We start from the raw sequence: 26,766 nt of genomic DNA, 5'->3' as shown, positions 1-26,766 counted from the left end.
GGCTCCTGCGCACTTTTCATAACCAGCAGAGCGAAAGACCACAGCTGGGGGCTGATTTTAATAACCAGGGACAAGGGACAATACCCATAAGGTTCCCAAGCTATTTATAACAGCTAACAGCCATTTGCATAGTGGGTCCTGGTAAACTCATGGGGGACTCCAGAAAAAAAAAGACGTAGGGTCCTACTATAAATTCAAACCAGCAAAGGCTAAACAGACAGAAAATTCTCATGGTGCTCACGGTGATCTCCTTGAGGTCACCACAATTCATAGGGCTGCTCACAGTCAAGTGTAGGAATGCAGCCTCAAGGACCGGCAGTGACGGATGTCATCCGTATGTCACCAGCAGGGCCGGTTTTAGACAAAGTGGGGCCCTAGGCAAAAATTTAAAGTGGGGGCCCCAAATGATAACATTGCACTGTGGCCTCCATATTTAGGGGCCTTATATCGGCCAACGGGTCTGCCACTATTAGCTGTACGCAGGGTCACTGCTGGCACTTTGAAAAGTAGCTTTTCGCCATGTTCATATGTAGAATTTTTGCAGCTTTTTCTTCTGCAAATAATAAGTTTACAGCATTTTACAGCACAAGCAAAAACTGAGATTTTCAGAAATCTCCTGTGCACCCTTTTATTTTCCGTTGACTGAATTTCACAACTGCAGTGTTTTTTAAATCTGCAGCGTGTCACTTCTTTCAGCAATTTTTTTCACCTGTAGAAAGCAATGAAAAAGTTTAAAAAATGCTGCAAGTGCTGCAACGTTGTTTTTCGCTGCGTTTTTTGTGAATTAGGCCATTTGCACATATTGCGGTTTTTGCTGCGGATCCGCAGCGTTTTTGATGCTGCGGATCCGCAGCAGTTTTCCATGCGGTGTACAGTACCATGTTAACCTATGGAAAACAAAAACCCCTGTGCACATGCTGCGGAAAAAAACGCGCGGAATTGCTGCGGTTTATTTTCCGCAGCATGTCAATTCTTTGTGCGGAATCCACAGCGGTTTGACACCTGCTCCATAATAGAAAACCGCAGGTGTAAAACCGCAGCAGAATCCGCACAAAAACAGCGGTAAAACCACGATAAATCCGCAGGAAAAACGCAGTGTTTTTGCCTTACGGATTTATCAAAATCAGTGCACATAGCCTAACACTAACTTTATTAAACATGTACTGTAGACAAAATGCATAGTGTAAAAAACAAACAGCAAAAGCTCTAAGGGTGTGTGCCCACAATCAGTAAACGCTGCAGGTCGGCTGCTGTGTACTTGTGCAGCGTCCAACCCGGAGCGGCCAGATGTTACAGTACAGTGGATGGGATTTCAAGAAATTCCATCTCTACTATGCATGCACTGACACTCACACCTCACCTGGGGAGACGGACATGCGGTGAGTCTGTCCAGACCCCAGCATGCCAATTTATCTGGCGCAGACGCGAGTCTCCACAAGAGAAATCTCACCCCTGCAATGTATAGGACACAGGGATTCCACACGGTTCAATGAACACACGCGGAATCACCTGTGTTCAAAAGATGACAGCACTCTGGATGGAGCACATGTCCGCTGCGTCCAAGGTGCTGCCATTTCCGGATCCTCTGCACATACCCTAAAAAATGGGTGTTTTGGAAAGCAGTGTTTTTACTGCCAAGAGAGCAGGCTTTGGCTGCAAAAAAAAAAATGCACCAAAAACGCTGATTCCTATGCACACCTGTACTATATGTGTATAGTTTACCCTTATTATTTCACGTGGGAATTCCTTTATTTCTATATAATAAATGCCCTGATTCAGCAGACAATATTCCTGTCTTGTGTCATCCAGACAGTAGTGATAGCAGGTCACCCTGTCAGATTACAAGCAATGATTTAGTGACTGGGCAGAGCCAATGCTGATGGCTGCTGTATGTGACTGTGAAACCTGATCCTACAGCAAACAGCACAGAGCTCCTGGACCACATGAGTAAATCACTGCACTGAGGGGGTCTCAAGGGGGGTTTGGGAGAGGCATTCCAGAACTACACAATACACAGCACTGCTGTACACCCTCTGGGCACTTCATACAGGGGCTGCAGAGGCAGGGGGCCCCCTTTCTAGGTGGGGGCCCCAGGCATCTGCCTGGTCTGCCTGTGCCAAACGCCGGCCCTGGTCACCAGTGTGCATTTTATCCATACTGCACAAAAAATTGACATGTCTTTGGGTTTTTCACATGGACACACAGTCCATGTGAAAAACCTGACGTGCACACCACCATTGAATACAATGGGGTGTATGTCCATATTTGCGGTCCTTGAAAGACGGACATGTCAAAAGGCCTTAGATTGTTAATAAAGGGTTTCCACAGCCTGAACAAATGTGTTCCTTTTTTTTCTAGGCAAGATAGCTTCTACCTAGTCCATACAAAATATATATATTTCCTCTCTATGATAAGTATCTGGCATGTCACATTTTATGCAAATACTATATGGGGCGGAAGAGAGTTAATTTGCATACCTTTTGTCCAGGAAGCATTGCCTGCCCTATAAGTCTCCAGAGAAATAGTGCACCATAGACCTTGGATCAGTTACAGAGTATATATATTTTTATATATATATATATATATATATATATATATATATATATATATATATATATATATATATATATATATACAGCTCTGGCAAAAATTAACAGACCACTGCACAGTTTTCTAAAAATCACCATCTCTACATGTCTGACAGCCATTCCATTCCAGTGTTAGTGAATTCCAACCGGAGTACACCTCATTCTATTTAATGTGCTTCTGATTAGGTCATCGCCTGAACCAAGTCTTATTTAATAAAGGAAAGTATAAAAACCCTGCTGTGGTGTTCACAACCCTTTTGCAATAGGACAAGCTGGATGGCAAAACAAGCCCTAGGAATAGCCCAAAAGTAATTTGAATGAAAAAATAACTTTTAACCATGCCAAAGGAGTTGAAAAGAAAAGTGAGGAAAAGAAGGGTTCAATTCTGGCTTTACTAGCAGAGGGAGACAGCGAGCGTCATGATACCTCCATCCTTAAAATTTCTAAGACGGCAGTCCATTACAACAAGGTCAAGCAGCAGACATTGGGGACAACGAAGCTAAAGACCACAAAACCAGTATCCAAAAGGAAACAATGATGTACTAGTCCAATTTAAAGATAGAAATTATTATAACTAAAATTTGACACAGATTGAAGAAGAAAGGGTTATGTAAAATTACAAATTAATTATGATCAATTGGTGCTAGAATATGGGGCACACACTTCCCACATGTCATCCTAACTAGTAATTAACATTTACAAAAATAGCATGTAGTAAAAATATTATTTAATATTATAAATAATTAATTGAAAACGCATTCTACAAATATTTTTCCACAAAGATCTCCCTGCGTGCTACTAGTAAACCCAGGATTCAGGTACTAAGTGATAGTGCATACAGGATCCATAGTGATTACCTTATTATAGAGGTGCAGAGTGCGCAGCTCCTGGCAGGACTTAAGGAGGGAGTGTGTGCCCGCCCAACGCACATTTCAGTCCAACCTTCCTCAGGGGAGTGTAATGAAATGGATGGAATGTAATCAAGAGGAAGATGGATAGTCACAAGCCATCAAACAAAAAAGAACTGCTTAAATTTTTGTGCTAGGAGAGGCATATGGTCACACAAAAGCAGTGTGAAAGACTGTTGAAAAGCATGCCAAGACGCATGAAAACTGTGATTAAAAATCATGGTTATTCCACAAAATATTGATTTCTGAACTGTTCCTAAGTTAAAACATTAGTATTGTTGTTTCTAAATGATTATGAACTTGTTTTCTTTGAGGTCTGAAGGCATTGTTTCTTTTTTATTATTTTGACGATTTCTCATTTGCTGCAAATAAACAGAAAATTTTTAGCTTTGAATTTCGGAGACATGTTGTCAGTAGTTTATAGAATAAAACAACAATGTACATTTTACTCAAAAATATACCTATAAAGAGAAAAATCAGAGAAACTGACAATTTTGCAGTGGTCCCTTAATTTTTGCCAGAGCTGTATATATATATATTATAATTATTATTTATTTATACAGCACCATTGATTCCATGGTGCTGTACATAAGATAATCTGTAAACTGCACCTTTTTCTTAGCTCAGCCACCTTGAATAACTTTTATTTCTCTATGTCCTAGTTTCGGGGTACAACATGATGGCATTGGGAATGACTGTGAACCCAAGGGAAAGAGACCGCACATCATGTCTCCTCAGTTATTGTATGATACATCTCCTCTCACCTGGTCACGTTGCAGCAGAGATTACATCACCCGCTTTTTGGAGTAAGTTTTAGAAATCTTACCATTACTTGAATGTTGAATGTAATAACGCATACCTTCCCTCTCCTTAATGATTTATTTTTTTGCAGTCTGCTTAGGCCGAGTTCACATTTACGTTCGGGTTCTTGGCGGAGGGCTGCGTACGTCCTCCGTTAAGCCCCGCCTACTTCTGCATGCGTCCTGCGTACCTATCTTTAACATTGGGTACGCAGGACATGCGGATGTATGCGGATGCGTCATTTTGACGCTCCCGCTGTACGCACAAAGCGCAATTTGTTGCGTTCCCGTGCGGTCGACGGGCGCGTCAAAGCAACGCATCCGCATACATCCGCATGTCCTGCGTTCCCAATGTTAAAGATAGCTACACAGGACGCATGCAGAAGTATGCGGAAGTAGGCTTAACGGAGGACGTACGCAGCCCTCCGCAAAGTCCCTGAATGCTAATGTGAACTTAGCCTTATTCGTTTCATTATTTCAGTTTTGAGGTGTGAAGCTTTGCACAGCTCCATGCAATGTGTAGCAGCCCCTGCCGAGTGCTGCAGATCATCTCCCATTCTCTTGAATTGCTGATCAGTTTTATATCCATTCATTGCCAGATAGGTTATCGATATCATGTGACCTTTATCGACCATATTTGTCATCAGGGATTTTCAAGTGCCTCCCAGCAGGCTCGGACTTTCAGTCATAGGAGTGGAGCCAAAATGGTTTGAGCCATTACTTTGTGCATAGAGGACGACCTCCAGCACTGACTGACAGCTAGCTCTATGAAGAGCCGTGTGTCAGTCAGTGCCAGGACAGGGTTACAGCCTTCGCTCACTATGTACTGAGCCGTGACTGAAACCGTGGCGGCACCACCCCTATGACTGAAAGCCAGAGGTTGCTGGGGGAACAAAGTTAATTTCCTCCTTGCAGCAAGGCTCTGGTGTCAGGACACTATTAACCTGCAGATAAACCACAAATCTGCAGGTTAAAGCGTATTTTTTTTTACATGAGATGTTCTCTTAAATTTTTGTTTATGTGTTTTTTTTTTCTACTTATCACAACCTGTATGAAACATAAAATATAGAATAATAATAATAATAATAATAATAATTTTTATTTATATAGCGCCAACATATTCCGCAGCGCTTTACAACTCTTGTCATTTTCATTTTGGCCACTTGGGATTTTTTAAACTCATACTTCCTTTTGTTCCAGGAACCAAGACACTTACATTAGCCACAATGGACAGATCCAAACCTTATCTATCTATTGAAGTGTCTAATAAGCGTGTGCAAAGGGAAGCAGGTTCAGCTGTGACATCGCCTATTGTGATTGGCCGATTCTGTGCCACCTATGCATAGAGGTGTCACCTGTCATTGTAATTCGGCCTCTGCTGATAAGAAAACTCTAGTAAACTCTAAAAGAACGGACAGGAAGTAAAGGATTTAAAAAAGCTCCAGTGGCCAAAAATCTAAAATTGCAATATTACTATTTTATTATTTTTTTTTAATATAGATCGAATTATTATTATTTTTTTTAAGATTGCCTGTTGGTGCCTTCTGAGTTAATAGAGCAACTGTTTGTTAATGAGAGTATCAGTTCAAAACACTTGGTGCATGCCCTATAAAGACATGGTAAATACAACCATTTGATTGCTCTCAAATGCCTCACACAATTTACGTTATTTACTGACCACATGGAAAATTAAGTCACAATATAGTTCAAAACAAAATTCCTAAATCATATGGCCACTAAACATAAGAGTATTCTTTTCTATCAGGTTTTAGACAGTGTCCATACCAGTCTGGGCGGTGGCTCCAGCAGGGCTTCTCCAAGCTGGGAGTACTGTCTAATTAAACAGTTTAAAGGGAATGCGTCACCATAATTTTACTACCTCATCTGGCGGCAGTATAATGTAGAGAAACACCCTGATTCCAGCGATGTATCACTTAGGGTACTAGGTGCAGCAGTTGTGACACAATCAGAGGGTTTAATGCAGCTAAGCCCACCTCCACCACAGCTTACTGTGTACATTGTCTATTGACAGAGAGCTGCCTGTCACAGGAGGGGGCGTGGACATCTAGCTACCACAAAACATGGTATCCATCCACAGACAGCTGTTTCGGGGTATTTGCCCCTCATCAGTGTGGAGTAGGAAACTGGCTATTAGGAGCAGTGCCTAGTGAAAAGGCTGTAAACATAAGGCTGAATGACCTCGGGGAGATCAAAACATCCAACACCGCGGAGACACCATCACGTGTTTCTCAACGCAGTATGTGGATGGATACCATGTTTTGGCATAGGTGGTTTTCCTTTACTGGATGCTGCCCTTCCCATGGTTGTTCCTTCCCGTGAAAGTGTAGCGCCCCCACTGCCGCAGGGCCGAGGGGTACCCGGTACCGGGCCTCTGAGTCTCTGCTCTGGGGTTGTCACGGTGGCTAGGCCCGGTCCGTGACCCTGCTGAGGGGCGTACAGTGATAGGTATGATGAATGGTGGTGGTGGTGCAATAAATAACGAGGACACCAGGTTGCAGTCTCTTTACCTCTTTACTGAAGATCTCTGGGTCCTCAGTCCGGAGTCCAGATCACCAGGCTGCGTAAGTCCGGCCGGTCCAATGGCACCTCCAGAGTTCCCTTAACAGGTGGAAATCTGCGCCTACCTCCTAGCGCTGTGTGTTGTGGTCCTTCCCTGCTGTGCTTATGGAAAGTCCCCACAACTGTTGTGTCCGTTTCTTAAGTTCCCTCACAACTCGATTAGATGATGTTCTGCTAATCCTCCGTCCCTCCCTGATGTTACGGTTGGAACGGCACCCTTATGACGGGTAGGCTCGGAGCTCTTCCGGGACCCTAGAGTCGCCCCTCTCCACAAGTTGCCCCCCAAGACTGCATAGGTGATTTAAGTGAGACAGCCCGCCTTAGACTGACTGTCCTGCCGCTGTTTAGAGTATTGCTTGAAGCTGAATATTGTAATACTCCCTCGGCGTTCCGGCCGCCGGTTGTGCGCCTCAGTAGGATGTTGCCTCGGTCTTACAGCACGACCCCTACTGGTATTCTCCTTGTTGCTTTGATCTCGTTTCTCACTCAGCACAATCTATCTCGCTTTCAATCCTTCCTTGGGTACCGCCGCTATACTGAGCAGGCACGGTCCCGTTACATTCCTTCTTGTAGCCAGGCCTCTGTCAGGATCCCACCCCTGACAGGGACCCCACCGAATCTTCTCCCGCAACACCCTCTGCCACAAGGTGTTGCCTGGTTCCAACCCAGTCAGCTTTCTCACTAACTTCCTGCCTGACCCCCAGTTTTACCAGTGTGTGGAGAGTGGCCTAATGAATAGAACCCTTAGCTCCCCCTGGAGGCCCGACTGTGAAATGTATTGGTGTCTGTGATACCTGATCAGATGAACTCCTTCAGTGCCATCAGACGTACCATAGCTCCCCTTAGTGGCGGAGCCCAGTACTGCAACGACCAGGACTCTGGGGCGCTGCAAAAGTCCTGGCTATTCATTGCTTGTGTTGAGAAACACGTGATGGTGTCTCCGCGGCTTTTCTACATGCATTTGCATATTTCCCATTAGGGATGGGGGCAGTGTTCTGGATCACTGCGTTGAGAAACACGTGATGGTGTCTCCGCGATGTTGGATGTTTTGATCTCCCCGAGGTCATTCATCCTTATGTTTATAGTCTTTTCACTAGGCACTGCTCCTAATAGCCAGTTTCCTACTCCACACTGATGAGGGGAAAATACCCCGAAACAGCTGTCTGTGGATGGATACCATGTTTTGGCATAGGTGGTTTTCCTTTCTTGGATGCTGCCCTTCCCGTGGTTGTTCCTTCCCGGTGAAAGACCTGGCTATTCATTGCTTGCGTTGAGAAACACGTCTCCGCAGCTTTTCTACATGCTATCCTGGATAATAGACACAACTAAATACAGAATAAGCCCTCTAGCTCTATTGCACAGAACCCTAAATTGTCCGAAATGTTTTTGTGACTCAAACATGCAGGCTACAATATACACTTTATATCCAACATGTTCTATTTTGTCGAGGAAGGCATATAAGAAGTAAAGATTCAAAGAAATCGTTTGTATAAATAAAACCAAGTCAGAACATAATTTTGTTGTACCTCCCAATGTGAAGGGCTATAGTATAAAGGTTAATTATTTTTTCTTCTACTTGCTGGTACGGTTCACACACCAATGCTTAGTATTGCTAGTCATGTGGTTCATTAACCTGATAGGGGTCTCCTATATGTGTAATATTTAACTAACAAGGTTGCTGACATTCTCTATGTAACTGAGCGAAGCACAGAAATTGGAGACATTGAGTGATACTCATTCACTAGATTGTATGCAGTACTAAGCAGTGTGTACAAATGTCATCCATGCTGTCTTTTTCATGTCATCCATGCTGTCTTTTCATGTCATCCATGCTGTATTTTTAATGTCATCCATGCTGTCTTTTTCATGTCATCCATGCTGTCTTTTCATGTCATCCATGCTGTCTTTTTAATGTCATCCATGCTATTCTTTTTCATGTCATCCATGCTGTCTTTTTCATGTCATCCATGCTGTCTTTTTCATGTCATCCATGCTGTCTTTTTAATGTCATCCATGCTCTTTTTCATGTCATCCATGCTGTCTTTTTAATGTCATACATTCTGTCTTAATGTATAAAACATTGCCTGTCACTCTTACAAATTAGATTTATTCTGAATGATGATACTTTATATCATTATTTATGTCACTTCTTCATCTCATATAATCACTTCTAGTCGGTGCAGGGTGAAAAGCTCAACAATATGTGATTGACTTTCAATTGGTTATATTTGATCAAACCTGTGGCCCTTGTAACAGATGCCATACACCAGGGACGGACATACCATTGGTGCAACTGCACAGGGGCCCATGACTTTTGGATATGGGATGGACCCCACTCCTTCTTAAAACCACCATAACTACTGTAAACCTAGGTACTAAAATAAATACACAAACACATTATTTTGGTTGTCAAAATGGCCACAGCTTTTATTCAAATCACAGGATTAAATAATCACAGTAGGAGTCAGGTGGAGTGCTAGTACATTGGGATTCACAAGTACTGCGATATCCCCATCTGTCTGACATACAGCACCAGGACAGACAGCCATAAAGGGGCGGCACGCACTGGCTTGCCATTCAAGCAGAGCCAGTAAACTTTCAGGGCACCAATGACCCTATTATCCTCACTCCTGTGCTTAACCACTGTGCCCGCCCCTGATTGATGTTACCATTACAACGTCCTTGAGGCTGGCCACCAAAGCCGAGCCTGCTCACCACCATGAGGTTTTACATCCTCTATTAGTTAAAATGAGTCCACCTTAACTTGTCTGCAACTTCCACCTGACTCCTAAACCACAAAGCCGTGACGGGTTAAATATTCCAAGTCTCATTTGACACCTTTTTTTTTTTTTTTTTTTTTTTTTTTATAAATAATTAAATCATTTTTGTAAACTTAAAAACTAGAAGTCCCTGCAAAAGCATTAATGGGACTAAACTTGGCAAACCCCCGACTCACAAAGAGTCATCCTACAGCGCTCAGGAGAGGAAAAACCCCCTGTGGAGGAAACCTCCAGGGAACCATGGCTGAAGGATTGCCCTTCCCTTGGGCTTAGAAGGTTACCACAAATAATAACTCTTTATAGCCAATATACAATTGAACATGGTACAAGATATACAATGACAAATTCAAAAATACAATGAAAAATTTATCATTATACAAGCAATAATTAAAAAGTTTAAAGATTATAAACAGGGCGGGAGGGCGGGTAATGTTTCCTCCTGTCCATCCTGTGAGAGAGAGAGGGAGAGCCAGAGTTGCCTCCCCTATATAAGCCCCACCCTCCTCACAGTAATACACCAGGCACAAACATCTAAACTTCCTCTTAAAGCAACAACACTCTTGTTTAAAATCTACACCGCAATACAAACAAAAGCTGCAGGAGTTCTCGGTCCACCCATCCCCAAGTCATGTCCACCTCCATCTAGTCTCCGGTGGTTTCTTGACTTTTGGATATGGGATGGACCCCACTCCTTCTTAAAACCACCATAACTACTGTAAACCTAGGTACTAAAATAAATACACAAACACATTATTTTGGTTGTCAAAATGGCCACAGCTTTTATTCAAATCACAGGATTAAATAATCACAGTAGGAGTCAGGTGGAGTGCTAGTACATTGGGATTCACAAGTACTGCGATATCCCCATCTGTCTGACATACAGCACCAGGACAGACAGCCATAAAGGGGCGGCACGCACTGGCTTGCCATTCAAGCAGAGCCAGTAAACTTTCAGGGCACCAATGACCCTATTATCCTCACTCCTGTGCTTAACCACTGTGCCCGCCCCTGATTGATGTTACCATTACAACGTCCTTGAGGCTGGCCACCAAAGCCGAGCCTGCTCACCACCATGAGGTTTTACATCCTCTATTAGTTAAAATGAGTCCACCTTAACTTGTCTGCAACTTCCACCTGACTCCTAAACCGCCACCAGCGAGGCCATTTGACACCTTGAATGGACTCGACCCCCATCACCCATGCCTAATAAAGTCATCAACGAGTTCTGCATGCTATGGAAAGACTGTGCATATAAGTAACAAAATTCCAGGACTACAGATTAATTTTAACAATGCAACACTACCAAATTATGATCAATAATACGGTAACTACAGCAAAATAACAGCCGCTAAACATGCTGCAATGTGGATCCTATAATGGGTAATGCAGAAACTAAACCATAATAAAGGGGGTAGCCACAGTCTGACTACCTGTATAATGACATCTGTCATGCCTCAAAAACTATTATACCGCATGTATTGTAGCCAGCTCTAATAACTCACTAATTCACAAATTTTAGTTCTAGAAACCACCATTACATACAGTTGCTGGGCTGTGTAGTAACCAATTCTTAAACCCACTTACTATTACTACCCAAAAAGTGATGAGTGTATATAAAGAGAAAGATATTATAAACAAGGAGAAATTAAAAGCCATACACAATATAATATCAACATTATAACCGATCATTAAATAATTTGAACAATTTCTGTAATATTCGGACATAGTAAATGAAATAAGCCTATAGCAGAAAATTCTACAAAGGCATTATTAATAACCTTGCCACGCCATTGTTAATTGCTTTACAGGCATTTGATAACAAATACCATTAACCCTCTCCAACTGGGACAAAGGCATTGGGAATAGGCACATCGCCCTTCGTGTTAATGCGCTTGATTTCTTCACCCTTAGCCGCTCCCACTGGCTCAAGGGCATCGAGATGCACTTTATTACTTTTCCCTTAGTCACTCCCACTGACTCCAGGGCACCCATATTAGGTACATTGCTCTTCAGTTTAATTCCCCAGATTACTGCATTGTCCAGAGGACAACCTTGAAAGAAACAAGAGTTAGTCAATATAAACAGTCAAAATCTGTGCCTCTGCATTCTCAAGTCACATGAAAAAAGAGAGCGTCCTTGAAGCTAACGATTGTATTGAAATGCATGCCTTTTTTTTTTTTTAAGCTATTGTTCCTAGCTCATAGGACCCAATTTAATTTGTAGGCATGTAGAATATGATTGCCATGTCCACAGGGACTTTACCCTAACTGGGTCTTGTAGGATATAAATGCTTCTGGAGACCAGGGGGCCATACTGTGATGGTCACTCCTCCACACCAGGGGGCCATACCAAAGATGGCTACCCCTCCATACCAGGGGGTCATACTATGATGTACACCCCTCCATCCAGGGGTCATACCCGAGATGTTTTCTCCTCCACACAAAGGGTCATACTATGATGAATACCCCCCTAAACAGAGGGTCCATACCTGAGATGGTTACCCCTACTGACCAAATCATAATTAGCTTCAAGGACCCACTAAAAAAGAAACAAATAAGTGCTTTTTTTTTTTTTTTTTTTAATACCTTTATTAAAACAAACATACAATAACCCAACAAAGCATAAATAACCTTAGCTCGCTGGGAGGAGTCCTTGAAGCTCATAAGATCTGGCGATTACCAAACATAAAGTGAACATAAAATGTACCAACAATTACTCCCAGCCGTTACCCCACCAGCTCGGGAGCACCATAACCACAGGGTTCCAATGTTCACTTGCACTTCCTGAGGATCCGAAAAACCCTTGCCGAAACTCCCCTCCACATTTCACCAGATCCAGAACCATATTTAATACCAAACGGAAGAATCCATATCCCAATGGATCCCCCAGACCAATTTGCAACCAACTTCAAGGACCCCCCCAACTGCCCGGCTCCAGGTAATCCACTCAGTCTGTGCTAGCCACCATCTTAGGTAATATAAAATTAAGCACTCGGTGGGTATACACCATTCCTGCAAATATATGAAGGGGACAATATAATTAAAACAGCATACAATAAAACATCAAAGCATAAAGAACATTAACATGCTGGGAGGAGTCCTTGAAGCTCATAAGATCTGGTGATTACCAAACAAAAAGTGAACATAAAATGTACCAATTACTCCCAGCCGTTACCCCACCAGCTCGGGAGCACCACAACCACAGGGTTCCAATGTTCACTTGAACTTCCTGAGGATTCAACAAACCCTTGCTGAAAATCCCCTCCACCATTCACCAGATCAAGAACCAAATTAAATTCCAAAAAGAGGAATCCATATCCCAATGGATCCCCCAGACCAATTTATAACCAACTTCAAGGACCCCCCCCCCCCAACTGCACAAGATGTGGGAGAAGTGAAGATGAAAACACCATGTAAGTTTACAACCAAGGTATATTACAGGTTGATACTGGAAAATGTCCCATCATAAGGTCAGATAAATTCGATGATGGGCAATGCTGTGTTATATGCTGTAACAATAAATAAGCCGCCTGCTCCTCTACAGCAGTTACAGACAGGCTCTCTAACCACCAGCTGCACATATATCGTAAGAAAATATAATATGTAGGTCTAGTATAAGCTGCATGCAGCCATAAGTGTACGTGCAGAAAACTGCAAGGTCTGTGTCCCCAGTCAGTCACACCACCTACATACAATAGACAGGGCTGAAAACTGGGCCCATGATGTGTTCTCCAGAGCAAGGTGCAGCATCACACTAGGAGTGCCCACTCACTGCCCGCCATGTGCTGAGTTATTAGTGCCCACTCACTGCCCCCGCCATGTGCTGAGCTATTAGTGCCCACTCACTGCCTCCGCCATGTGCTGAGCTATGTCCACTCACTGCCTGCCATATGCTGCATTATTAGTGCCCCACTCACCACCACGCCATGTGCTGAATTACTCCCTGAATATTTATTGACACCTGATAATATATATATAGTAAGGCTCCAGGTAATGCACTCAAGCTTGTGCTATCCACCATCTTAGATATATAGAAAAAGGGGGGTGGATATATCAGGCAGGACAGCATGCAACATAATAGGACTAAAGGCTGCCATATCTCCAGAAATAAAGCACGGATTTGGAAGTCATGCACAAATCATATGTGCAGCAAGGAAAGTAACCTGGAGACCCAGGATCTAACATGTACTCAAAGTCTGTATACATGATAAGCATGCTGCACAGAGATGGAGCCTTTACTCTTATATCACATATATATAGTGAGAGTAACCTGTCACACTGGATCTGTACACCCAGCATCATCAGACTGTATTGTACAGAGATGAGGTTACATACAGGTCACCAGACTCCATAAATGGGAAGGGGGGGAATCAGAACACAGCAGCATGCAATGCACAGACATGAAGTGCAGCCTCTTACCCTCATATATATATGGTGTATATATATACACCATCCCATTACTGCTCCCTCTCACCAGTGACTAGTCCCTGTAACTGCCCAGTTCCGCGCTAGCAATAGCAGACACTGTATGTGTCAATCCTCTGACCCATCACACAGATACCCCAAACTCATGAAGACTCTGTATAATACAGCAGAAATGTGATACAGCAGCCATGTCTGTAAGGAGGTCACACAGGAGCTGTCTCTGCAGTGTGTGAGGCAGCTTGTAACAGACCCATGAAGGAACATGGCAGCTACATGAATCTCTCAGGTAATATTGCTCCCAAATAAGATGTAAGAGCTGAGACTACACTAATACATGATGAATGTGGAGTAGTATATCAGACATGTCTGCAGGGAGGTACACATGAGGGAACATGGCGGCTACATGAATTTCTGAGGTAAAATTGATCCCATATATGATGTAGAAGCAGACACTACACTAATACATGATGTGTGAGGTGAATGTACTCCTATCAGCTATAATGTGAGGTGATAACCCCAGTATTATACTCCCTGAAACTGCAGACATGTTTCCTCCTGTCCATCCTGTGAGAGAGAGAGGGAGAGCCAGAGTTGCCTCCCCTATATAAGCCCCACCCTCCTCACAGTAATACACCAGGCACAAACATCTAAACTTCCTCTTAAAGCAACAACACTCTTGTTTAAAATCTACACCGCAATACAAACAAAAGCTGCAGGAGTTCTCGGTCCACCCATCCCCAAGTCATGTCCACCTCCATCTAGTCTCCGGTGGTTTCTGGAGGTAAGGGGGACACTTAAAAGTCCAAAGCATAAATATGCATCATGATGAAATATTGGACTGCAAAGGGCCCATGTTCTGTTCTTATACAGGGGCCCTTTCCTATCTGTGTCCACGAGTACCATACACCTTAGGTATCTATCTGTTGATTGAACATCTATCTCCCCACGTGTGTACAGTATATGTTGTGAATGGGGAGAGTGGAGTAAGTCACTGTCAGATATATTGAGCAGCAGCTCATCCTTCCTTCAGAACAAACGGGTCAGGGTCCTAAAGATCATATTTTTTCAGGGAAAATTGGAAGACCACCATATATATTAGATGGTCAGTTGATCACAATTTATTTCCCATCTCTGGAATCCACATTTATGTTGAAATCAAGGACTTCTCATTCCTTGACCATCTGATGAGGCAGAATCCAGGCAGAAAAAATTGAAAAGGTGGATGAATGCGATGGAAACAATTTACATGACAGTACCTCAAAATCTGAGTTTTGGCGCCATTGTAAAAAGTTGTAATTTGTGTTGTCAAAAACTGAGCTAAGCTAATTCTTCTCAGTCCACTGGCCGCATAATACGCATTGTCCATTTTTCAACTTTACAAATTATAAAGTTAGGACCAACATGTTCTCAAGTTCAGAACCCTCGAGACTCATGTAAGTCCTCTGTCTATATAAAATGTGCCTGTTCAGCAGGCAGTTATGACTCCATGTGATGACTACGATTATTATTAGGACATTCACAGCTGCAGATATATTTCTATTGTACATGACATGTCACATTGCAAATAAAAATGTACCAGATTGCAAATAAAGTTATGGATGTGGGATGTGAACGGAAGAACATTCAGCTACTTTCTGATTATTTCCAGCCATTGGACTTTTAATTGTATCTCACTTTATTTACATGGATAGAAATCTTTTGTGAACAGCCTACGCACCCCTGAAAACCATCCAGACAATAGCTGCCCCTGCTTTTCTCCTCTCTTCCTCCCCCTTACTTGCTTCCTCTAAAGTTCCAAACACAAACAAGAAGATCAGCCACTTCCTGCCACATCACAATCAGAGATAACTGAAATATGGCCTGGAAAAATAGAAGATCACCATGATAGAACAGGCACCCCGCACGCTGGGTCAAGATATCGAGGGGTTAATCTTCTGCCCTGTGCAGCTGCTCATCAGCCATTTTTCAATTTGCTTGCTGAGATAAAGGCTTGTAGATTGTTTGCACCTAATAGATTTTAATCCTGCAATTGTGTTGTGTATCGATTATATATATATATATATATATATATATATATATATATATATATATATATACATATATATATACACACACACACACACTGTATATATAATCAGTCATGGCCAAAAATGTGCTAGCACCCTTGAAATTGTTGCAGAAAATTAAGTATTTCTCCCAGAAAATAATTGCAATTACACATGATTTGTTATACACTTTTATTTCCTTTGTGTGTATCGTGGAACAGCACAAAAAATAATAAGGAAAAAAAAAGCAAATTGGACATGATTTCACATAAGCCCCCAAAATGGTCAGGACAAAGTTCAAATAAGGAGTCTACAGAACCTTCAGGATTTGAAGAGTGTTTGTGTGGAAGAATGGGCCAAAATCACACCTGAGCAATGCATGCGACTAGTTTCTACATACAGGACGTGTCTTGAAAATGTCATTACCAACAAAGACTTCTGTACGAAGTATTAAATTCATTTCCGTAAGCGTGTTGTGGCAGATAGGCTCACTCAGCTGCTGCCCAAGGTAGACACGGGAACATTTGGTATTCAAGTCTCTGGGTGGTTTATTGCTTCATAAGCCACAAAGCAAAGTAATAACACAAAAACAGCCTCCCTGGCACAAATGAAAATAAAAAATCCATACAAACAGTCCTGTCCAGTATGGCTCCAGCCCTCTGGGATGCAACACACCTCAACTCCTCAGCTTGCATCTGAAGACTTCCTTCCTCCAAACAAACAGAGAAAAATACAATCCCTGGACATGTAACTCTGCCAACCACACCCTTGAGGTGGAGATATGGTGAGTAGGCATCCCGCCCATCTCTCACCTACTCACCAAAAACCCAGACCCTTGTACCGACTGGTTTAACCCCCCTCAGTACATAGAATGCTGGAGAGAAACTTATGGGTTTTAGATCTCAGAAGAAAGCAATATTCGTGATACATATCTCCCCTCACAAACAGCACCAGTGACCCTGTCACAGTGTTCAATACTTTTCCCTGTGTAATTTCTCATTATTACACATAACTTCATTTATGGACATCTATGGCCTGATTTCTTTGCCTGTGTGCATTGGATAAGTTGTTTCCAACATCTGGTGAGAATTTCATATCAATAGCACCATTAGAAATATATTTATGTAGAAAATTGGTGACATGTTCAATACTTATTTTACCCTCTGTATATACATATATACCGTATATGATTAAAATCTTAAAGGGGGTGTATTCATTTATGCTGACTGAGCGATCGCGTATATCTATATATACATATATCCACATACACAGTAATATATATATATATATATATATATATATATATATATATATATATATATATATATATATATATATATATATATATATATATATCCACATACACAGTAATGGCCAAAAATGTTGTCACCCTTGAAATTATTCCAGAAATTTAAGTACTTCTCCTAGAAAATTATTGCACTTACAAATGTTTTGTTATACATATGTTTTATTTCCTTTGTGTGTATTGAAACAACACAAAAAAATACTGGAAAAAAGGCAAATTGAACATAATTTCACACACAACTCCAAAAATGGGCTGGACAAAATTGTTGGCACCCTCAACCTAATATTTGGTTGCACACCTTTTGGAATATATAACTGCAATCAATCGCTTCCTATAACCGTCAACAAGCTTCTTACACCTCTCAACTGGAATTTTGGACCTTCTCTTCTTCTGCAAACTGCTCCAGGTCTCTCATATTTGAAAGGTGCCTTCTCCCAAAGATCTCGCCACAGGTGTTCATTGGGATTTAGATCCGGACTCATTGCAGGCCACTTAAGAACTCTCCATCGCTTTGTTTCAATTCATTTCTAGGTGCTTCTTGAAGTATGTTTAGAGTCATTGTCCTGCTGGAAGACCTACGACCTTTGCTCGCAAACCCATCTTTCAGATGCTGGGAACTACATTGCGACCTAAAATCCTTAGGTAATCTTCACATTTCATGATGCCTTGCACACAATCAAGGCACCCAGTGCCAGAGGCAGCAAAACAACACCAAAACATCGCTGAACCTCCACTATATTTGACTGTAGGTACTGTGTTCTTTTCTTTGTAGGCCTCAATCTGTTTTCGGTAAACAGTAGAATGATGAGCTTTACCGAAACACTCTATCTTGGTCTCATCCACAAGACATAAGAAAGATTTTGGCTTACTCACGTACATTTTGGCAAACTGCAGTCTAGTTTTTTTATGTCTCTTTGTCAGCAGTGGGGTCTTCCTGGGTCTCCTTCCATAGCGTTTAATTTCATTCAAATATTGACAGATAGTTTGCGCCGACACTTATTCATCCTGAGCCTGCAGGACAACTTGAATTTCTTTGGTACTTGATTGGGGCTGGTTATCCACCATCCGGACTATCCTGCATTGCAACCTTTAATCAATTTTTCTCTGGCATCCACATCCTGGCAAATTTCCTACATTGCCAAGGGTTGTAAACTTCTTGATTATGTTGCGCACCACGGACAAATGAGCATAAAGATCTCTGGAGATGGACTTGTAACCTGGAGATTGTTGATATTTTTCAACAATATTGGTTCTCAAGTCCTCACACAGTTCTCTTCTCTTTCTGTTCTCCATGGTTAGTGTGGCACATACAGACACATAATGCAAAGATTGAGTCAACTTCTTCCTTTGTCTGTGGTTATAGGAAGCAATTGATTGCTGTTATTTATCCCAAAGATTGTGCAACCAAATATTGAATTGAGAGTGTCCAAAACTTTGTTTGGTCCATTTTTGGGTTTTAGTGTGAAATTATGTCAAATTTGCTTATTTCCCTTATGTTGTTCATATATATATATATATATATATATATATATATATATATATATATATATATATATATATATCAACACAGAGAGAACATAGAGTAACCACAAAGGAAGATAAAAGCAAACAAATTTTATTTTTACATCATCATAAAATATCAAATACAGATATTACAGAAGTCAAATGGGTAGCAAGGAGGAAAACAACCAAAACAGCGGGGGCACACCATAAGTACAGACAGGGAGAGAGGACACCCAGTGTGGATACATGTCATCAAGTACCCACTTCCTAAATAAACCTGGATGTAGAAAAAGTGCTTGTGCATAAAAATAAAGTGCCATAGAAAAATCACGTGTCTATTTAAATCCTATGTGTGGCTGCATGATTATCACTGAATAGTCACTATTATATGACAATGATGCAGACTGCCACTTACCTATGTCTGAGTGAATTGGAGTGCCCCAGGCAACCCCGATGCGTGTTTCGCCATGGCTTTCTCAAGGGACCTCCCCTTGAGGGTTCAGATTAGCAGACACTTGGCTACTGAATCACTTTCACCCTGTTCTTCAGAAATGCAACAGATATGTATTTTGGATCATTGTCATGTTGGAAAAGTGCACATCTACCAAGGTCACAGAGTGATGGGAGCATCTTCTCTTTCAATATATTTAGTAATACATGTGTGAAGTCATGATAGCACCAATGAAATGTAGTTTTCCGACACCAGCAGCACTCATGCAGCCCCACATAAGGACGCTGCCACCACCTTGTTTGACTGTAGGCACCATACATTATTCTAAATAAATTTTCTACATGCATGGTGCCTACAGCGAAACATGGTGGAATTGTCCTTTCCATATGTGGGGCTACATGAGTGCAGTTGGTGTTGGGGAGTTACATTCCATTGATGGTATCATTAATTCACAATCATCCATTAGTTTAAATATTTATTTAATTTTGACTAGAGATAATTGAAAAGCGGGGTGGAATAACCCTCTAGCTACATTAGATCAAGAGGTCTACAGTACTATATAATATGTCCTCCTGTATTTATGTCTTCTGTTATGTTTTCTGTCTGACTTTATTTCTGTAGCCGTGGATGGGGTCTTTGCTTGGATGATCCACCCAGTAAAGAGTTGCTGGATTTCCCTTCTGTGCCCCCAGGGGTCTTGTACGATGTAGGTCATCAGTGCCGCTTACAATATGGATCTGCTTCTACCTTCTGCAAAGACATTGATGTAAGTTAGTTGTTCATAGTCAGCAAAAATGTTGATGTGGGTATATAACAGTTTAATGAACTCTCACTTATACATTTCATGAATATGACCTACTTCACCAGGAAGGGGTTTTAGTATAGTTGGATCTAAATACCTCCATCAATTACAGTATAATTGTCTATCAATGGTCTCTTCATGCTTATTGTCTATGTGCCACTGTTACAGAACGTGTGTAACTCACTCTGGTGCTCTGTGGGAACAACGTGTCACTCCAAACTAGATGCTGCCGTGGATGGAACCACCTGTGGTGATAATAAGGTATAATGTGAACTCATGAAATCAGACGTTGGGTTCAGAATATTTCATAGAGCTGAGAGAGTGTAGAGGGTGGGGAGACTATACTCTATAAAAGTGATTCTAAGCTAAGGCTTGGTGGAACATTCTTGGAACCTGCTTAGGGTTCACCAGTAGTGGAGGTGTCTTTTAAAGCTCTTGGGCCCTGTTGCAAACTTCGTTGCAGAGTAGTCCATTTATTACATTTCATTTATCATTTATGTCTCCTCAGAGAGACCCTTTGTCTCCTCAGAGAGACCCTTTGGCTTCCTCAAGCTCCAGGGATTGGTGAGACCACAACCTCTGCATGCCTTAGGGGTCGTGTAGGCGGCCGCATTTCCGGTCCGAGTACAATCCAACAAAACATTGGGTCGCACTCAGACCAATGTTATTCTGTGGGGCAGCACATATCCGATCTTTTTCCTCGGACAGAGTCTGTCCCACAAAAAAAATCGCATCATATTCGATTTCAATCTGATACTTGGATCCCACTCGGCCATGCAAGTCAATGAGTCCGTGGAAAACATTGGATGTTAATCGAGTGACAAAATGGAGACTTTTTTTTTCCCATCATCTCCACATTCAAGAAAATCGTATCACATTATCACATTATGTTCAAACTCTGATGAAACTAGCAATATCTATGTAATTAGCAATATCAGCCCGATTATCTCGGATGACAGAAAATACGGTGGTGTGACCTGAGCCTTATGGTTGTGCCTCTGCCGATTAGACAGAGCTGTCACCTTCACGGTACACATGGGATAGTTTTTAGATGTTACGGGAGGTTGGCAATTACTAGTTTACTTAGATGTTATACAGTATAAATCCTGGACTAAACATTTGTTTATTTGGAAACATCTTCCCAAAACAGGAGAATTAAACATTTTTTTGCAGAAGGTGCGTACCAAGGAGCTTTCTGCAAAGAAAATGTATTGTGATATCCAATCATTTCTTATACAATTGTAAATGTTATACGGCAAAAAAAATCTATGAAATATACTGTAATCTAAACTGTATCTAGGTTATGAAAGAAGAGGAGTAAAAAAAATCAAAGTGCAAAAATATAAAATTGTCCACTCATGATGGGGTTAACGTGTGGTTGGCAGATGGTGAGGTGACTGTTTTTGATACGTTTTTTTTTTCTGTCCCTTTGCAGTGGTGCTTTGGTGGTGATTGTATCCCAGTTGGACAACACCTATCTGCTGTGGATGGAGCCTGGGGATCGTGGAGTTCATGGTCAGCCTGTACGAGAAGCTGTGGAGCTGGCGTACAGAGTGCAGAGCGGCACTGCAGCAATCCATCGTATGTAAACACCTGCACAGTGTCAATATCAATGGCCTCTGACAGTGTTAGTTTTGTTAAAGAGAGATGGAGTTGTGGTCAAAATATAGAGAATTACTTTGGGAATTATCTAGTGTAAGGACACGTAATGAAGCCTAATCGATGTGAAGGTGGAACTGTAATCCGATAGCAGAACGATGTAGGGACAGAGACACTGATTCCAATGATGTGTCACTTAGTACTGGGTGCAGCAGTTATGGTAGAGTCACAGTTTTCTCTGTTGCAGATCAAGAAGAGCTCAGATGTTGAGGTTGTGTATAATCTCATCCACACCACCACTCTCTGTGTACATTGTATAGTGACAGTAAGCTGCTAATCGGTGCTGGGGTGCGGTTGGACCAGAAGGCACGAGGTCAGTTGTCCTGTAGTGATAATCTCCTGCTGTTAAAACACTGATTGTATTGAAATAGCAAAATACAAGCCAGTAAGTGACACATCGCTGGAATCAGACTCTCTTGACCTAAATCGTGGTGCACTCGGATTACGCTTTCAAAAGTTGTCAGGTTCAGTAATGAAATGAGCCATTCATTAATGATTTTGACCTCTTGAATTCAAATCTGACAATGAAAATTTTAATTGGCTCTTGCTTCTATGATATCAAAGAGTTTTCCTTTTACTGCTACATAGCGGCCAGCAAACTTTAATTTTGGTAGTTGGAAAGTTGTCATTAGAGGATTCTTTGTTTCAAAATAATCTCCACCATGGAACCACTTTATGTTAAGCAATTGCATTAAATCCAGGTTTTTTTTTATCATTTGCGGTCTATTAGTAATTTTTCTCCTTATAATTTTACAGTGTGGTTTAATGGGTTTGATCCATGGTGGGTTTTCAGGAGTGCATCTCTCCCCAGCCTCTGCTTGATTTACTGGTGGCATTGTTGGGCCAGAGGCTGGAGTTGGGCACTCCTGATGCTGCTATATGAGGCAGATTTCCCTCTGCAGCATCGCGGAATCACAGTTGCACTGAAGTTAGCCAGATTGGGAGCAAACACTTTCCCTCCAAGATCTGGCAACATCAGAGCAGGGAAAGAGCTTGTAAACACTGTTAATCTTTGGCCACCACTGCTTGGCTATAGCCGTGGCTGTTCCCCTAGGTAATGAGCCATGAACAATAAAATTAAAATTCACTTTTTTTGAGACTGGAGAGGAGTAAATTGCTTTGCTAAGTTGCTTGTTCTTACGAGTCCCTTGCAGTTTTTACAATCTCAAAATCTGGTAATAACTCTTAATACAGTAATCAATATATATATATATATATATATATATATATATATATATATATATATATATCTTTTTCTAGTTAATCAGATCTATAATTCTGTATGATTAATTTCTTACAATTTTTTAATTGCAATCCAATCACTATTTTTTTGATACAGGACTCTACATTTCTTGCATAGATATCAATTTACAGCTGTTTTCTAAGATGATGATATTTATGGTCTATCCTTGCCTAAGGGGGTTCTACTCATAGCTGTCTTGTCAATCAGTTGAATGAAGGGATGTGGTGGTCTAGGAAGCTATGTGTCCCTTTTCTACTCTACTACTCTACTCGGGCACAGCACCATTCATTTTAATTGTGACTGTGCCTGGTCCTGCAGATGAGAGGCACCGATCAGCTAATGCTCATACTTTCCTTCGCGTTGCTGGTTTCAGCTGGAACCTGGTCGTTCCTGCAGGTGGGAGGACTTGTCGGAAAATATTGTAGTCAAATATTCTACCCCACTCAGGTCCAGCAACATTCGTTTGGTTGTGACTGTGCCTGGTCCTGCAGATGAGAGGCACAGACCAGCTAATCTTCATCCCTGGGGTATTCTTAACAGATGGTAGATTCATACAAGTGTTTGATTAATTTAGCCTCTGGACACAATGTGACATGAATTTATATTTTAGGTTTATAATAATGACCTATTAGTAAAGTAGTGGACACTTCCTATCTAGTGGTTAAATCACATGTGATAATGGAACATCCATCTCTACTTTCATCTGTTGATGGTGAGCTCTTGCTGCTTGGCCTGTTATTTGCATTGTTCCTTAGTCTCGAGAACATGTGTTATTTTAATTAAGGATCACAGTATCAGTTGGAGCATCCATCTAGAAATCAATAGGTTTTGGACCTAGAAAGCAAAATGGAAAGTTTCCGTATTTCCAAGTTTTAGAAGACAGCAATTACTAAAACATTGCAAGAAAAATGGAGAAATTCAATAGGTTCTCTAAAGTTTTACGAGGACAGAGGCATATTCTCGCTATACAAACAATAAATATGTTATTACAATTTCCAAAGCTATGTCCAAGGATCAGAGATAATTAAACTTAATTAATCTTTTAGGGTATGTGCACACGTTGCGAATTCTCTGCAGCATTTTTTGCAGTGCAGAAACGCTGCAGATCCGCAATTGATTTACAGTACAATGTAAATCAATGAGAAAAAAAAAATGCTGTGCACACTTTGCGGAAAATCCGCCGCGGAAACGCTGCGGTTTAAAAGAAGTAGCATGTCACTTTTTTTTTGTGAATCTGCAGCGTTTTTGTACCCATTCCATTATAGAAAACTGCAGGGGTAAAAACCACAGCAAATCCGCAAGAAAACCGCAGCAAAAACGCACAAAAAAACGCTGCGGAACCGCACAAAAAACCGCAGGTGCGTTTTCTGCCAGGAGAGGTAGAATCCGCACCAGAAATTCCTAAGCCTAATCCGCAACGTGTGCACATAGCCTAATTCGTTCCATCAAGAAAAAAAAATCAAAGAATAAAAGACAATAGATTGCATTACTAGTAATAGTTATTTATTCCTGTTATGGATTTTACATTGGGGCCCAGGAAATTTAAGTTACACCTATGGATCTAAATCAAAGAATACTATAGGAAATGGTGCAGTCACTTGTAGAATAATGGATTCAATGAAATTTCAACAAATTCTTGATGCCAGCATAACACCATCTGTAAAATGTGGAAGTTGAAAAGAGCATGGCTTCTACAAATGGAGTATGATCCTAAACACATGTCAAAATCCACAATCGACTACCTCAAAAGGCGCAAGCTGAAGGTTTTACAATGGCCCTCACAGTCCACAGATCTGAACATCATTGAAAATCTGTGGCTAAACCTCAAAATAGCAGTGCATGCAAGACAACCCATGAATCTCACAGCACAGGAAGAATTTTCCAAGGAAAAATGGATGAAAATCCCTCAAACAAGAATTGAAAGGCTACAACAAAGAATTTAAAAGTTGTGATACTTTCAAAAGGGGGTGCTACTAGGTACTAACCATGCAGGGTAACCAACCTCTTGCATCAGCGCATTTTTCTTGTAAATTTTACAATATAAAAGATGAATACAGTATATATATATATATATATATATATATATATATATATATATATATATACACTCACCGGCCACTTTATTAGGTACACCATGCTAGTAACGGGTTGGACCCCCTTTTGCCTTCAGAACTGCCTCAATTCTTCGTATCATAGATTCAACAAGGTGCTGGAAGCATTCCTCAGAGATTTTGGTCCATATTGACATGATGGCATCACACAGTTGCCGCAGATTTGTCGGCTGCACATCCCAAAGATGCTCCATACAAGGCAGGATGGATCCATGCTTTCATGTTGTTTACGCCAAATTCTGACCCTACCATCCGAATGTCGCAGCAGAAATCGAGACTCATCAGACCAAGCAACGTTTTTCCAATCTTCTACTGTCCAATTTCGATGAGCTTGTACAAATTGTAGCCTCAGTTTCCTGTTCTTAGCTGAAAGGAGTGGTACCCGGTGTGGTCTTCTGCTGCTGTAGCCCATCTGCCTCAAAGTTCGACGCACTGTGCGTTCAGAGATGCTCTTAGGCCTACCTTGGTTGTAACGGGTGGCGATTTGAGTCACTGTTGCCTTTCTATCTGCTCGAACCAGTCTGCCCATTCTCCTCTGACCTCTGGCATCAACAAGGCATTTCCGCCCACAGAACTGCCGCTCACTGGATTTTTTTTCTTTTTCGGACCATTCTCTGTAAACCCTAGAGATGGTTGTGCGTGAAAATCCCAGTAGATCAGCAGTTTCTGAAATACTCAGACCAGCCCTTCTGGCACCAACAACCATGCCACGTTCAAAGGCACTCAAATCACCTTTCTTCCCCATACTGATGCTCGGTTTGAACTGCAGGAGATTGTCTTGACCATGTCTACATGCCTAAATGCACTGAGTTGCCGCCATGTGATTGGCTGATTAGAAATTAAGTGTTAACAAGAAGTTGGACAGGTGTACCTAATAAAGTGGCCAGTGAGTGTATATATATATATATATTTATTTATATTTATTATTTGCCTAAAATATAAAGGAAATGTGTTATCTTTAACTTTAGGGCTTTTTAGAGATGTCATCTTTAACTTGCTTAATTGTTCACAATAACAGTCATTTTGACCAGGGAGGCCCAAACTTTCACATGCCGCTGTAACTCATAAGAACAAAGTGGGTGGGGATGCCATGCTCCGGCATTCTTGTGGCTGGAGTCTAAGGCTGAGGTCACACTTGTGTGTGCAATGCGAGAAACTCACACAAGTCTCTCGCATCAATACCCAGCACTGCCGCCGGCACTCAGACCGGAGCGTGCGGCTGCATAGAAATACATGAGTGCCAGGTATTGATGCGAGAGACTTGTGCGAGTTTCTCACATTGCACAAGCAAGTGTGACCCCGGCCTAAGGGTAATACTTATAAGATGTAATTGGTGACAAGAATTCCCTCCTAGTACCAGAAGAAGTCATTGTGATGCAGTTAGTGAAAGAGGTGAAGGCAGAAACAGCCATTGTGGATAGTTGATACCTTCACAAAGGCAAGGATTGACTCCCAACTTATAGTTCTTGAGGGAGTTGGTTTTGGAACTAATTTTGACCTCTTTCATCCTTTTAGCCTCTCCTTGCAATTTATCCCATGTGATCATGTAGCAGCTGAATCCTCGCT

The 26,766-nt window shown here is 41.6% G+C and overlaps 1 protein-coding gene across 2 annotated transcripts in view; it reads left to right on the top strand.

Moving 5' to 3' along the window:
• The window catches only part of ADAMTS7 (ADAM metallopeptidase with thrombospondin type 1 motif 7), a 155,045-nt gene that overhangs the window by 36,456 nt on the left and 91,823 nt on the right, over positions 1-26,766 (top strand). For both annotated transcript variants that reach the window (XM_077263192.1, XM_077263193.1), the window contains exons 8-11: positions 4,159-4,302; positions 20,007-20,151; positions 20,356-20,448; positions 21,623-21,768. In XM_077263192.1, the coding sequence (XP_077119307.1) occupies positions 4,159-4,302; positions 20,007-20,151; positions 20,356-20,448; positions 21,623-21,768 (528 nt within the window). The remainder of the gene's footprint in view (positions 1-4,158; positions 4,303-20,006; positions 20,152-20,355; positions 20,449-21,622; positions 21,769-26,766) is intronic.

Source organism: Ranitomeya variabilis, chromosome 5 (assembly GCF_051348905.1).
Source record: "Ranitomeya variabilis isolate aRanVar5 chromosome 5, aRanVar5.hap1, whole genome shotgun sequence".
Classification (NCBI taxonomy): Eukaryota; Metazoa; Chordata; class Amphibia; order Anura; family Dendrobatidae; genus Ranitomeya; species Ranitomeya variabilis.
This window is presented reverse-complemented; position numbering and strand designations above follow the sequence as displayed.